This window comes from Pelobates fuscus, chromosome 5, assembly GCF_036172605.1.
Source record: "Pelobates fuscus isolate aPelFus1 chromosome 5, aPelFus1.pri, whole genome shotgun sequence".
Classification (NCBI taxonomy): Eukaryota; Metazoa; Chordata; class Amphibia; order Anura; family Pelobatidae; genus Pelobates; species Pelobates fuscus.
Genome location: NC_086321.1, coordinates 323,468,240 through 323,483,923, shown reverse-complemented (window position 1 = coordinate 323,483,923; position 15,684 = coordinate 323,468,240). Strand labels below are relative to the sequence as shown.

The following is a 15,684-nucleotide window of genomic DNA, read 5'->3' as shown; positions in this document are numbered from 1 at the left end:
GAGACCAAATCTAACTGTTCCTGGAAGCAGGGGACACCCGGGCAAGCTGTCTGTCACTTCAAACGAGGACTTGTCCTATTACTTACCGGGGAGTCCTGTTGCGGCCTGCTGGGAGCGGGGCGAGGGAGAAGCGGCCGAGCTCTGAATCTAGACTGGGTTCGACAACACCCCTATTCCCCCCCCCCCCCCCCCCCCGGTCTCCCCGGAGCTGACTAAGCACGTCCGCAGTTACCTACCAAGGCGAGAACACTGCGGTGACCGGCTCTCTGAGATCCTAAAATGGCGGATCCTCTTCATGTGAACTCAAACACAGCGAGTTCCACCCTGGGGGATTCCCGCGACTATATCGCTGAGGCCATGACACGGCTTGACCTGATCTTCCACCGCTTTTGGCTCAAACTCCGGCGACCCCTTGCAGCGGGGCCCGTGAAGAGAGTGAGGAAAGGCGGGAAACCAGCGGCACAGGGGCCTACTCAGGGCACAACTACAGTGAAGCAGCATGTATACCCAAACGTATGCCCACCCAGGCCGAGAGCCACACGGGGCAAGCAAGCCCTACATCGCCCACGAAGATGGAAGATAGACCGCACACATCGGCGAACAGCATCTATATCCTCCGATTACCCTAAAAAAGGGTCAGGCTCGGACTCTAGAAGTACCCGAGTCGGTGGTACACAGATGGCGGCTCTCACTTGGACCTGGGGCTGGAGAGGCACCCGACCCTGGAGAGAAGTTATCCCTAGCCATGAAGCAATTCTGCCACTGACTGGTATAGGCTGAGGCTCAGCAGCACTCACTCAGAGACACTGGTCACGGACATCCTTACAAGCACTGTGATTCTAAGTTGATTTGCTTTTCCTTTCTTTGTAAGGTGAAATAGTAGCAAGTAATATTTCCGAGACCAAAATTGTATCTTGCCAAACAAGACCACGCTAGGCGCTAAGCGTTATTCAGTATAACGTTGTTTCTTTTTCTTTTTTGTGGTTTTCATGTTATGTTTTTTGCTAAATGTCATACTGTTTTGAAGGCCTTTAGTCGCCCACAAGTGCATACCACTGGTCACAGCTAGATATGGTTCTGCGCTTGCCTTTATAATCTACAAAAATTGTGCATGTTCTCCCTAAATGCCTCCTCACATGTAAGCTCTCCTATACTAGAATTGTATGCTACCTGACCATGCACTCCAGGAGATAGGGTACTGTACTAATACCACTGCTTAACGTACCTAATAATACTGGCCTTACCAATATGTATACTCCACCTAAGTCTATTCTGCTCCAGCTAATATGTTAACGTACTAGCAGAACACAGGGAGACCTATGGCCGGGGACCTAATCCCATGAAACCTAAACGTGCTACGTAGCGTGCAAATCATTATTTTAAGCGGGCCACGTCTCTTTCCTCTCTTACTCGAGTAACTCTGAATGCTAAACTTGTCGAGTCCCGCATAAACCATGTTATAATAGCTTGAATATCTTCATAATATGAAAACTGTGCCAAGACCAAACTGTCATACATATTGTACTATTGTGTCAAACTGCATTTGCATACGCCGCTGTGGCAGTGTAAGATGCATTGTTATCACTTGCACAACGAAAATAAAGAATTAAAAAAAACAAAAAAAAAAACAGCCCAAGTGTAAAAATAAAAAATTAAAAACGGAGTAGAATCAGTAGAAGATCATAGCGTCGGCTATAGGCAGCTCGACGCACGTTTCGGCGTATTCAGAACGCCTTTGTCAAGAGCCTAGATTTTATATATATATATATAGTAAAGAAAAGAAGGTGCTGCTGTATTTTGACCTGTTAAACGCCTACTATTAATTTATAGTTTGTGAGTGCATAACATTCACAATTCCATTATACGCCATTGTAACAAAATAACCAATGTTATTTACTTCACCTGTCACTGGTTTTAATGTTGTGGCTGATCAGTGTAAATGTTAGTGGGTTTAGCTCTGCTACAGCACTAAGACTAGTTATCTTAAAGAGACTGCTGAAGATTAAAGCTGCAACAACAGTGAAAAAAAAAAACCCCAGATAAATCAATACAAAGACAATTGTAGAAAATTGTAATTCCTTTTCCTTTAAAACATGAGTAAGATATATGGCTACGCTCCTCCCCAGCAGTTCCAGCATCCACCCCCCCTTTACAAATTGCTTCTCTCGGGCAGCCTATGGTTTTACAATTAATTTGCCTGCTCTTATTCTGATTGAAAAGTTTGCATTCTTGATGAAATGACATCATTGCAGAGTCTAATTCAATCGGGCACTCCGGCAAGGTGACCTGCTGCCTGTCCTATCGTTGAAAGCACACGGCAGCATAGTGCGATGCTCTGAAGGACAAGAAGACGAGAGACGGGTCTCTAGAGGTTTGCGATGGCAAAAAAATAGATAGTGCTAGGGTCAATTAGAAGTGTATCTTTCTCTTTGTCTGAGAAATCTTATAAAAAAAAAAAGGTGAAATCTGTGAGGCATGCATCATCTATGGTGTGGGCAATACATGTTTTCAAGCTATAGAACCGAGAAGACATATGCTCTGCTATTTAAAGAACTAGGCTGAATTCAGTCATCTAAAAGCAGCAACAGAGAAAAGAACATGACTCCACTTAATTCAGCTGTCTCGGGTATCAGTAGTTATGCCAGTATTTATTGAATGTGTCTCATAAATGTGAATTCCATTCACTATATTCATGACAGTAAGGTTTACTCAACATTTATTTGCTGATTTACATCATTTTAAATTTTTTTAATCTTATTAATATATTTGTATTATATAATTATGGATACATATTTATAATATAATTGTAATACTCCTAGTTTCGGAGTTATACTCATTCCCCTTCGCTGACATGAGTTTATCGCGATCCACATAAGACAGATACGACAGTGGATTCAGCGCATCAGGGATTTATCTAAAGGCAATCTAAGACAAGATGAACAGAAGTCTATATATGAATTACAGCTGAGACAAACAGAAACAAAGGTTCCTATTTGTTCCACGCTCTATGTCGTTTCAAACACATTAGGGATTTACAGAAAAGTGTGTGTAAAAGAAAGTAGGACATAGGTTCAAAAACTGACACCATTGTTGATTGTTGATACAGAGTTATAAGAAAAAGGATTGGATCTTTTGAAAAATTAACATTGTTCCACACTATAGCCTTCATTGCTATACTAAACAGCTTTACTAATGAAATAAAGCTAAATGTGTTCCACATGTGGTTACACACTATAAAAGGAACAGCAGAACAAAAAATTCCTCAGATATTCAAGCACCTCAGGACCATATGATAGTGTTGGGCGCCCATTGATGACATAGACCATCATGCAGTCAAAGTACCAGCAGGGAGCTGCAGGTATATTTTGATGCCTGAGGGTCCCCTCTTTTAGCTGGGCCCAGTTAGGGGCCACAGACAGACAGATGAGCTACATACACAGCCCTTAAAATCCAATAAAATACTGCGGCTGGGCGATTGTGCACAGCAGCTGTATTTCTAAGTGTGCCCACAGTCTGTCAACATTAAAAACTGGAGTTCCAGGTGTCTTGATACCCAGGGTTCCCCCTGCCAGTTGAGGCCACTGTTTGTGGCCCCAGACAGATGAGCTAAGTGAGCACACATAGACATCGGCTGCCTTTTACTCAAAAAAGGATTATTATTTCGGTTATCCAGATCCCATCATATGTTCTTGTGAAATTACTACTTTGGTAAAGTTAACCTTTTACTTGTTTATTTCTCAATTCTCGCGCTCGTATAACAAATAAAATAGGATTTATGCGATTCTCTTATTCTATTGCATCTCTTTATTGGAGCATCTTTAGTTGAGTTTGCCAGCTGCCCAGCCCTGATCACAGTTTCTGTAGCTGCAATATGAGAGGGAGATCTCCCTCCCATTCTGCAATCACACAGTACAGAGTGTTCACAGAGCCCTCTGTACTGTGTGAGATATGAAATCCCTCTGCCGATGTCAGTACGGAGGTGAAATTAGAGGGTGGGATTAGGGGATGGATTAAGGGGCAGGACTATGGGTAGGATTAAGGTATGCATGTAGGGTATCATTGTAATCAAAAACAGTAGCAGAATACAATTATGGAGTGTTTACATTAGAGGGACATGTGTGGTCTGTGAGTTTCCCCAAAATAAAATATGTGAAAAAAAAAAACCAAAGACCTAGGTTTGTGATAAAAGGTTTACATTTAAAGGGTCAAAATTCCCTTAGGTAAATAGCCAGGGGGATGTACTTTCTAGAAATATATACTTTTGTGTAGTAGTTTCTATAAACATTTTGCAAAATTATCGTGTTAAAATTTAATTCACTCCTTTGCAATATTGGTTTTAGAATTTCTCAAAATGTATTCTCATGCCTTAATAGAAGGAAAGTCATACAACGGCTGAATTAGACTGATAGTAATATTGTAAAATGTAAGTTTTCAACCTTAATAAAGATCACACACTGTCACCAGACACCCAAGGACCCATGGCGCCTGGTGGGGACCCAGAGAGTAGGATTTGGTTCTGGTCGAAAATTAATAAAGCTTAATTTTGATAGATGCACAGATGAGTTGCATGCTAAAGTTGGATGACATCGAGTTAACGTATGTTAATTATTTTGAATAACAAAAACGTTTGGTGAGAATATAATAGTTATAATATTATCATGATGTCACTATAAGATGTTTTAAAATGAGACCCTTTGATTGTTGATCATATCACGTCACTTGGAAAAAAAGGTTCCATTAAAACATTACACGGTCTATATTTTGTATTTTTATCGCCCTTATTTGGACATCAAACTCAAGATAAAATCTGTCCTTTTACAACTCTGAACTTGACAGATTAAATTATACTAATGGATTAATACTTTATTAAAACCAAAAAGACCAAGTGATGGATTAAATGTAATTTAGATCCATAAATATTCCACACAAACACGGTTCAATACTGTTGAAAAAATGATTCTAGGAATTACAATGAAACCGTTAACGACTCAAAAAGGAAAACTGTTCTCGGTTACAAAGCCAACTTGTAGAATTTTGAAGAGCGTGCCAATTAAGAGTTACAAAGCATTTTTTGTTAATGAAATACTTATTCTCTTTCTTGCATTTCTAGGTATTTTCACAAGTATGATCTCAATGAGTACTGCTGCTAAATCCGTAGCATTGATATAAATCATTTAATAAGGCTTCACCAAGTATTGAATAAAACGTGACAAAAGATTACTTACCTCCAGTGGTGCTGCCAACAAGGAGCAGAAGGTGGGCAATGACAGAAATCGGCAACACCATTCTGTGGCTGCACATGGTTCTTCAACCTCTGACGCCAGGGTTCCGTGCAGCTAGAATCCTGGGTCTAATCTGGCAACAGCACCTAAAAAAACAACCATATATACATATACCGTAAGAAAAATTATACTTTAAAAATATGAACATCTTAACTAACAACTTCATTCACAACGATATGGGTAAATGCACGCCACATTTATATTATTGGCAATGTAAACACTTAACATATACATTTTTTTCTTATTTTTTTTTTTAAATATCAAGGAGAAGTGTACGTAAGATCAATTTAGCGTAACTAATTGAACAGGTTTAAGGGTGGCTCCACATTGAATTATTAATGTTAACATTTTTCAGTTCTGTGTGAAAAACAGCTTCAGTCATGATTTCAATATAATCCCCCTGCTTCTTGCAATTAATGTCAACTAGTAGAGATGAGGTCACATTGATTTCATTAGAGAATCCCGAGAGTTTGTTTAGATAGTTTGAAGGGAGCATGCCAAATAATATTTTAGCAGTATGGAAAAAGGTTAAACATGTATAAAAGCATTAATTGCCAGACATATACAATATATATATATATATATATATAAAACCAAGGGTGCTACACAAACCCAAACATGTATACACTACATGTGTGCCGCTGGGGCCAATTCACACAAGATCCAGTGCACTCACTAATCCACCAAACAACCATAAAGCTCACAGAGTCTTAGTAGATTTAAAAATACCTGACCAAGGCAAATATAATGTGGGTTTAGTTACAGTATATGATCACACATTGCACAAGACTTGTATAGGACCTGCCAAAAATGTATAGGACCTGACAAAAATGGGGTACACTGACGCTGTGGCAGTATTATGCGCTGAAACAAAATCACCATTATTTTTGCCTAGGTGAGGTGTTTACAGTAGCATTTTAATGTAAAGATGGAAGCATACATTAACTTGTTTTATATCTTACACTGTGTACACTATTTCTTACAAGATTTGATTTCACACATGGCCTCTAATATTTTGTATTGAAAAGTAGAATCATTTATATCACATGTAGTGGGTATAACAAGAACAGTCAAAATGGCCATATATCTTGTTTGAAGAATGTAAACATTCTGCAACAAGTACAGTTGTACCGAGTATAAGCACAATAAAGGATATTGCAGGCTGTAATTGAAGCCTGGCAAAAAATCCCTACAGTGTTCTGGCTACTAGACTGCATACACGTTTTGACCAACTGAGGATTATGGGAGAAGGAATGGGCTGTTATTTAAATTCCTTCAGTGGATATATCAATTTCTCTGCAGTGTAGGAAAAGAGCACTGAGGTAATAATGTAACACTTATATATAAGTTGTTGGGAGGGATAGAATGACATTTCACAGAGGAGTAATTCTGTCTGACACAACATTGTGTGTGAATATACTGTATGTATCTCTTTGATTATGGTTGACCCAACAGCTCAGTTAGGCGAATGGACACGTATCATATTAGAGTGCTCAAATTCCAAGTGCAGGAAAAACATTGTGTGCAGCAAATATCTTATAGGGAAACCGCTTAATGTAATGGTTCTTGGGTCTAAAACATGTCCCTTAAAGGAACACTATAGGGTCAAGAACACAAACATGTATTGCTGACACTATAATGTTAAAACTACAATCTAGCTCCCCTGTTTTTTTTTAAACTATATGATGTATGCAGAAGGGCTATGCATACACTGACCAGTCACAGATGAACTGATTTCCATTAAGTACCAATACCCATTCTGTCTGGTTATTGTTCGTGACCCTGACAGACTCTTTGCGACAATTCTCTGGTAACTCAGGATGCCCTGACCTTGGATTCTTTTTGCTGTAACTATTCCTGTTTCTTATTGATTTGGACTCGGATCACATTTGACCTATAATGCCTACACCGAACAAAAGCTCTCAACCAGGCAAGAGTGTTTGTCCTGCACAAATCAAATAGATGGATTCACAAATACTAGGTTAATATGTTCTACAGGCGTGACACTCTTCCTCTCCTTTTCAATTGACAAACACAATATTTATTCTGCAACCAAAATACCTTGCCATGTTGCCATCTACTACATCGTTGGCTCTACTGTTTAATTTGGGGTTATTTATTCCCCTCTATGAAATGGAAGTTTTATTAGGTAATTTGCCAAACGTACAATAACAATCAACATTCCAGACAATGGCAGAACTACAGATTTAGATGTAGAAAGACAAAGCTACATTTAACAAGGATCTGTCTCAGAAAGAACAGTAGATATGTACACCAAAACAGCCTTATATAGTAATGGGCTTTACACTAAGATATAGGAGATAAAAGCAGGCATCAAGTAATCTGGTGTAGGCTCTGATGCTCTGCTGAGTACTCTCAAGTGACATCATACGTCTAAGATGTTTGGAAGCTTGCGTTGCCGTCCTGCAGCAGGACGAGAACATTTGAAATATAATAATCAAGATGCCATCTCCTCATGTAATAATCAAGATGCCATCTCCTCATGTAAGGGGTTGTGATCTCATAGTTCTCTTGGCAGCAGCCGATGAATGTGTGGACAAGTCAAGACCTTCGTTCAAAGTGTCCATGTTGCATAGGTCAGACAGTTTATTTCAAGTGCCACCATAGGTGACCAACAAGCTTCTAAGTTAGCTTCATTTGTATTTAATGACATTTAGTAGCAACAGTGTAATTACTTGCCTTAGTGATTGTCTCTATATAAAAGAGTATGAATGGTCTTGAATTCTGAGCAATCTCACAGTGCTGTCATGAAAGCACTCTACCCTGTGTCAAAAGCATAACTACTCAACCTCTTGAAGCTGTGGCAGTTGACCTTGGAGGTCTGGGAAACTCTGAAGAGGTTCTTCACATTCAGAGGCTTTGCTTGTCTTTTTGGAATGATGAGATGACACCTCTGATGTCTTTCTAAGGTCCTGGAAATCCTCTAATGTAAATAATCCTCTGGAGATTAATATTTTCCAGTGCAGCAAACCATAGTAACATTGCATCATGTGAGGCAAAAAGCTGAGAAGGGAGTCCTTCCGGCTAGTTTATGATAAAAAGTGTTACGCTTTTGCTCTTTAGATGAATTTGAGCTGGCGCCTTGAGGTGAAAGCACTGCATTTGGCTCTGTGGGTTGTAAGACACTGAAAGAGCCTTTGTATTATAGAGGTTTCTATGACCCTTTGGTTTCTTGATTTTTACCTCATACTGACGGAAGAGAGGAGTAATTGGTGAGTGGGCATGTGATACAATACTGTTTAAACACATGTAATCTGTGTGTTTCAGAACTCCTTAAAACATGTGTGCGTCCCTCTAGACAACCAGCTCTGCCACCTGTTTAAATTCTAGATACATTTTCTGTCTCTGAATGCCTTCCTCTGACACACCTGCTTATTTTCAGGTATACAACTGAAATATAAAGATTATTTTTATTTGTGTTAAGTGTGTTATTTCACGAGTACATACAAAAAGAGGCTATTTAATGTAACCAAGCAGATATAGATAGACTGTCTGCTAGAAGAGCCTTACATGAAAGTAGGAATATTCTTCTGGAATTTAAAGGGCATTACTTTGAGACAATGGTCTCATTCAAAAGCTTTTGAGCCTCTGCATACATCTGGTAAACTAACTTTGTAACTACAAAGTACAAGTGACGTTTCGTATAGTAAAAAAGTACATTTAGGGTCAGAGCATCTCCAAAATGGCAAGTCTTGTGGGTTTTTCCCATAATGCCTTTGTTACTACCAACCAAGACTAGTGCAAGGAAGGACAACCAGTGAATCAGCGTTGGGGTCATGGGCATCTAAGGTTCATTAATGCACGTAAGAAGCAAAGGCTAGACCTTCTGTTTCAATCACACAGAATAGCTACTGTAGCTCAAATTGCTGAAAAACCTAATGCTGGCCATGACAGAAAGGTGTCAGGGCACACAGTGCATCGCAGTTTGCTACGCATGTGGCTGCATAGTTGCAGACCAGTCAGAGTGCCCATGATGACCCCTGTTCACCACCAAAAGCACCTTCAATAAAGACGTGAGCATCAGAACCGGGCCATGGAGCAATGGAGGAAGGTTGCCTGGTTTGATAAATCAAGTTCTCTTTGGTGGATGGCTGGATTACGTTGGTATCATTTACCTGGGGAAGAGACGGCAGCAGGATAGACTATAGGAAGAAGACAGGCCGTTGGAGACCGTGTTATGCTCTGGCAATGTTCTGGTGGGAATCTTTGGGTCCTGACATAACTACAGATTGTTGCAGACAACATAAACCCCTTCATGGCAAAGGTTATACCTGATGGCAGTGGCTGCTTTAGCAGGGTAATGCACCCTGCCACACTGCAAAAATTGGTACATGACAAATAGTTCAAATTCACCAGATCTCAATCTGATTGAGCATCTGTAGGATGTGCAGTAGCAACAGCTCCATTCCATGGAGGCCCCACCCCGCATCTTGCAGGATTTAAATGATCTGTTGCTAATGTCTTGGTACCAGATACCACAGAACACATCAGAATTCTTGTTGAGTCCATGCCTCGACTCATCAGAGGTGTTTTGGCAGAGTGAGGGGTACCTACACGATATTAGGCATGTGGTTTTAATGTTATGGCTCATCAGTGTGTGTGTATTTATTTATCAGAGCTCAACAAATCACAGATGCCAAATCGCAATGGGGACTAGGTGTTTGCCAGCCGGCTCAACACTGCTTGTGCCGATGCACGTAACATGCTGTGTCGGAACTACAGGGGTCGCGAGTGCGACCAGGCCCTCTGTGTTCCGCCTGGCATGGAAGCCCCAATAGCTGTCTGGCTGGCCACTTTAGTGTCCTCCCGAGTTGAACTACTGTGAGCCAATGAAATCATGCTCTACTCCCTTGCGGTGATGCCGGGATATGACGTCACTCCAGCTCCGGCATCACTAAACTAACTGTGAGGGAACAGAGCAAGAAGAGCTTGAAGATTAACAGGATCATAACAGCCCCACTGATCCGCAGGTATAAAATCCACTCCAGTTCTCCTGTTGGTAGGGAGGCTGGGTGGACTTAAAATAAAATAAAACAAAATAATACTTTGTGAGTGTGTGAGAGAATGTGTGTGTATGCCAGTGAGTCTGTTGTCAGTGAGTATGTGTGAGTGTTGGTACTTTAAAGGGACACTATAGTCACCAGAACTAGTATAGTTTAATGTAAGGGTTCTGGTGTCGACAGCATTTCCCTGCAGGCTCAGCACTGTAAACACTGCCTTTTCAGAGAAAAGGTAGTGCTTACATTGCTGGTTTAGCACTCCTCTAGTGGCCGTCACTTGGACGGTTACTAGAGGTGCTTTTGTGTTGGTGCTGCAGTGTGCAGCACTGGCGTTCAGCATCTCCACATTCTGCATGGAGGCGCTCTCAATGTGATCCAATGAATCTCTATGAAGAGGTGCTGAATGACACAGCATTTTGTCACACATGTGCAATAGCCTCCCAATGCTTTCCTATGGGAAAGCATTGAATTGGCTGAGATCATCAGGACTGATTGTCTCAGCCATGGAGGCAGGGCCATCCGCGGCAAGACTGGCGTGGGAAAAAAGGTGACTAAACTCACCTTTTCACGGCACAGATAACGGGTCTAGGGACGTAAACAGCCACACCAGCACTATAATGTCACGAATACATGTTTGTATTCCTGGCACTATAGTGTTACTTTAATTCTAAAAATATAAGTCATGTTTATGGCCACATAAAGGTTAGGGGAAAAGCACTGATATATTGCATAAAACATCTGGTGTGTCACGTCAGAATATGTTCATTATCTGCATAAATTAAATGCCCATTATGTTTGCTTCTAGTTTTCTTTACTTGTAAAATTAAGATCTGTTATGTTGGTCATTGCGAATAAAGCTGTGTTAGTTTAGAAAAATCATGGCTCTTAACTTTTTAGCTGACTCCTAAATTCAAAGCAAATTTGTCAAGCCCAGATAGATCCTCTAGAATATAAACTCATTTGAGCAGGACCCTCAAAACCCTCCGTTCCCGAGTCCAGCTCGTCTTGTTGCAAATACATGTCTGTTAGTCCACCTATTGTTGGCGCTTTATAAATAATAATAATGATAATAGATAGACATGAAAACTATTAAAAGACACTACATTTCACATCATCCAAATTGCTTGACTTTCACCATTTGTTACTGTAAACATTCAGGCTACAGCACAAACCTAAAATTTCTGTTATCCTCTACCACCAAAAAATATAATCTTGGTTTTGTCAGTTATTGCCCCTCCTAGTTCACTTACCCTAGCCTATTAAATGCCAATTTAACGTTGCATTATCAACTTTCTTCCTACAAAGAAATTACACTTTGATCTCTAATTATTTTTATTCTCTGAGGTCTGGAACTCTTTAGAGATTTAAAAGAAAAGAGGCTAAAATAACCACCAACACATATTTGTTATGCATAATATTATCTCAAAACAAAAACTTAAGGCCGGCATTCTGCTATAAAAATTAAAGTGGCAATGCAGTCAAAAAAAAAAAAAGGAAGGGGATGTAACAATCCTGGGTAGATAGATGTTCATATGTAATATCACATCCAATTGCTAAAAAAAAAAAATCTCTTATTGTCACTATAACTAGAACAGTAATATATATATATATATATATATATATATATATATATATATAAAATTGTATTCAAAATAAAATAAAAAAAATGGAATATATATTTAGTTAATAGAACATATGCCTCTTGATAGCTGACATCTGATACATATATGCAAAAAATGCATTCTGCAGTAAAGAATTTTACTTCAGAATTTTAATATAGGAGTAATATAGGATATGTTGACTAGATATCCTCGGTAAATATCATGTGAAAGAAACCATGAAAATATATTGGGTTCAGCCCGTTGGTCCACTGAAAGGACAATCAGATGTTTGACAGCTGTGATAAAGGTAGAGCTAAAATGTTATGGTATTTTTTTCCCCCAATAAGAACACTGTGAAAATGGCATTCACTTACATGATCAAAAATTGTATATCCCAATTTTTTTTATATAATATTTACTTACTCATCCCTGAATTTAAGAAATGTGTGAGATGTGGAAAATGAAAATGAAATGTGGAAACCCACACGTCTTTTTTCCTGCACCTGAGTGCCTCCATCTTAGCTAGCTGTCAATCATTGTTCATAAAACTCGTATTTGTCCTGGCAGTCAGCTTCGATAAAGCCTACAGAGAAGGGATGTAATGAAACAATGATTCTGTTTCTTCATCTCATTTCTGTGCCTGCCGTGGCTGTGACTGGATTGAACCGAACTGTGATGTAATTTGCTAAATCTTTAATGCACATTTAGAGGAAAATGAGAGCAAAAAGGATAATCCAAGTTATAGTTGATTTTCAATGTTTTATTCAGTCATGTAATTAAATAATTTTCCTGGAAATGTCATTTCCTTTTTTCTGATATATTCTCTCACAACATACAATGGGCTTTAAGTGGCGACTGCTGTTTGCGTGTATGGGATGTCTAATTCCCAGAAATCTAGTACCTTGGTTGCCAAGCAACAAGTTGCTGGAAAACCTTTTTTTAATTGTTTGGATTATTATAATTATTATTATCGGTTCTTGCAATTAACATGCTGGATATCCTAATGTTTTTCATGTTAATAATTTTTTTTGTCTGTATAACCCCCTACCCCAACACTAAAATACAAATCATTTGATATTTGGTATAGTGATAGAAATATCTGGTGAACAATGCCACAGGTTACAATTGATGACACACTACACCTAGACCAGACCTCCCAGCAGTCCCACTTTCAGCAGGACATTCCAGATTTTGTGATCCTTTTCCACCTCACTTCCAGGCGACCCATCTGTGGACATTGAACTGTCCCCGGGCAGCACAGCATGAGCACATTAGTAGATGTGCTCACGTGGTGCAACGGGACCAAGACCATGCATGGTCCCGAAGGGCGAGGTTGGGCCACGCAGCCCACCAGTGGCAGCCAGCCTCTCGCATCTGTCACGAACTGTAGATATCCAGGGCTAAAGAGCCCCACAAGCGATGCCTATATTCCATACTCTTTTGTCTGTCAACCACCAAACTGAATGAGAATGGGTGACACTGTTGCGTGTAAAACAAGTGTGGCATCTCTTATTTCTACATTGCAAATTTTTCAATTAGGAGTGAAGCGAAATTAAACCTAACCTATTGCGTTCTCGCTCTTATTCTGGAATAGGACATGCAATGTTTGAGGACACACATGCATGGACAGGGGAGGTGCTTCATTGGCTGATACGCAGTTCTTGAATAGATAAGCAAAGTATGTTTTATTGAGGTAGGCACACAAAATGTTTTACCAGACAGCCACTAGACGGACTTCTGTGTTCTTAGAACACGTAAAGTGTTTTAAACGACGCAGGACGTCCTCACGCTATGCATGAGGACCTCCAGCATCGCCGGAATCCACAAAGGAAAGCATAGAATAATGGATGACATCGGATGGGGAGGAGCATTGGCGGAGCCTGACCTAGCGCAAGGCAAGTCACTGAAGGTGTTTTAACCCCTTCAGCAACATGGGATGGGAGGGGGTTGGGAGGGAGAGGGGCACTGCAGAAAAACAGATATGTTTTCCGGGCACTGGAGAGTTCCTTTAACAAAACGCCTTTGTTTATGGCAGGGTCAGGAGAGAAGTACATAGATACATTTAGTTAGGCTGGGATATTTTGAGACCATATATTGTTATGTAATTAATATTCTGATGTTTTCTCTCTCATATATACATTTCTATGTAGGAGACAAAGAGATATAATTATTAAAGAAATATGCCAGTCAGTCTTATGGCGTTTGGGCACATCTCGTGGACCCCAAGATGGCATTGTTTTCCCATGTCATACAATTAATCTTTGGTCATGAATAGGACATACATATCCTGGTGCTGCTGAGGATTAATGGGAGTTACAATCCTGGGAAGTATCTGCCAATTGCAGTTGCTGTCCTTAATTTAGCCCTTCTCTCAATGATGCAATGTCAGGAGATGAATGAGGGAAATAGAAATGCTCTTTTCACAGCCCTCTCCCAGCATATCATTTGCGGGATAAGTCTCATCCTCAGTTAAGTGATGAGCAGTTTAACAGTGAATGAGGGTCCCTGGCTCCCACAGCCAATCACTGCCACCCATTGCTGCTCAGGCTAATGCTTCCTCATGGGACTCCATACACTATAATCACTTCAATAAGATGAAGCAATTACAGTGCCTACAGTGTCTCTTCAAGGACAGCAAATAGAATTAAGAGAAGAAGTGTAACTACCGCTTATCTCGGACATGCTGCTGCTTTCCCATCTACTGAGACCAGCATGAAGACACAGGCCAAGAGCTTTCTTGCAGCAATATGTGGGAGATTTTAACGTAATTTCAACTGGCCAGAGAGACACAATTCTGACAGGGTTATCCAGTAAAAGTAAGAAATGTTGGGAATTTCAAATTTAAGTCCAAAATATCAGAAAAATCAGCTTTGCTTCTATTTTGGCTCCTTTGGCATTAAATTTTAAATTTACTGTGAATTTCTAACAATTCTCACTTTAGTAAATAGCCCTGTGTAAGTGCTGGGTGAGTTTTCTGGATAACCATCGTAATCCGGTGCCCTGGAAAAGTCGGGTATGGAATTATACATACCGTACGTATGCAGAAAATATTCAGATCCCTTTATTTTTCACATTTCACTCTTACGCAAAAATAGTTGCATTTTTTAAAAAAAAAAATTTTTTACATCAATCTATACTATAAAGACAAAGCAAAAAGCAAAAAAAAAAACCAACATTTTTTACAACATTGAAAATATATTAAGCAAATAAACTGGAATATCACATTGACATTACTAGACCCTTAACGCAGTACATAGTTGAAGCACCTTTAGCAATGAATACGGCCTCAAGTCTTTTAGGGTGTAATTTAACAAGCTTGGCACACCTTGATTTGGATTGCATCCGCCATTCATCTCTGATCCTCTCAGGTTTTGTCAGGTTAGATGGGGACAAGCAGTGGACAGCCATTTTTGGGTCTCTCCGGAGAGCTTTGATTGTTTTCAAGTCTGGTCTCTAACTTGACCACTCAAGGATATTCATGAAGTTGTAACTAAGCCACTCACACATTGACTTGGCTGTGTATTTAGGCGAATTGCTCAGGACCAGGACTAATAGCTTTGAACCAGGTATTCATAAGATACAGTTGGATTTTGTTGCATTCAGTTTTCTCTCAACCCTGACCAGTCTCCCAGTATTTGCCTCTCAGAAAATACCCCCAAAGCATGATGTTACCACAACCATGCATCACAGTTGGAATGGTAATGCGCAGACGTGACACTTTGCATTGAGGAGAAACTGTTCATTTTTCATTCGTCAGACCAGAGAGAGAATCTTGTTTCT

At 39.9% G+C, this 15,684-nt stretch overlaps 1 protein-coding gene across 14 annotated transcripts in view; it reads right to left on the bottom strand.

Moving 5' to 3' along the window:
• PTPRS (protein tyrosine phosphatase receptor type S) overlaps positions 1-15,684 on the bottom strand; it is a 359,172-nt gene that overhangs the window by 131,606 nt on the left and 211,882 nt on the right. For all 14 annotated transcript variants that reach the window (XM_063455600.1, XM_063455601.1, XM_063455611.1 and 11 more), the window contains one exon: positions 5,226-5,368. In XM_063455600.1, the coding sequence (XP_063311670.1) occupies positions 5,226-5,301 (76 nt within the window). In that variant the 5' untranslated portion in view covers positions 5,302-5,368. The remainder of the gene's footprint in view (positions 1-5,225; positions 5,369-15,684) is intronic.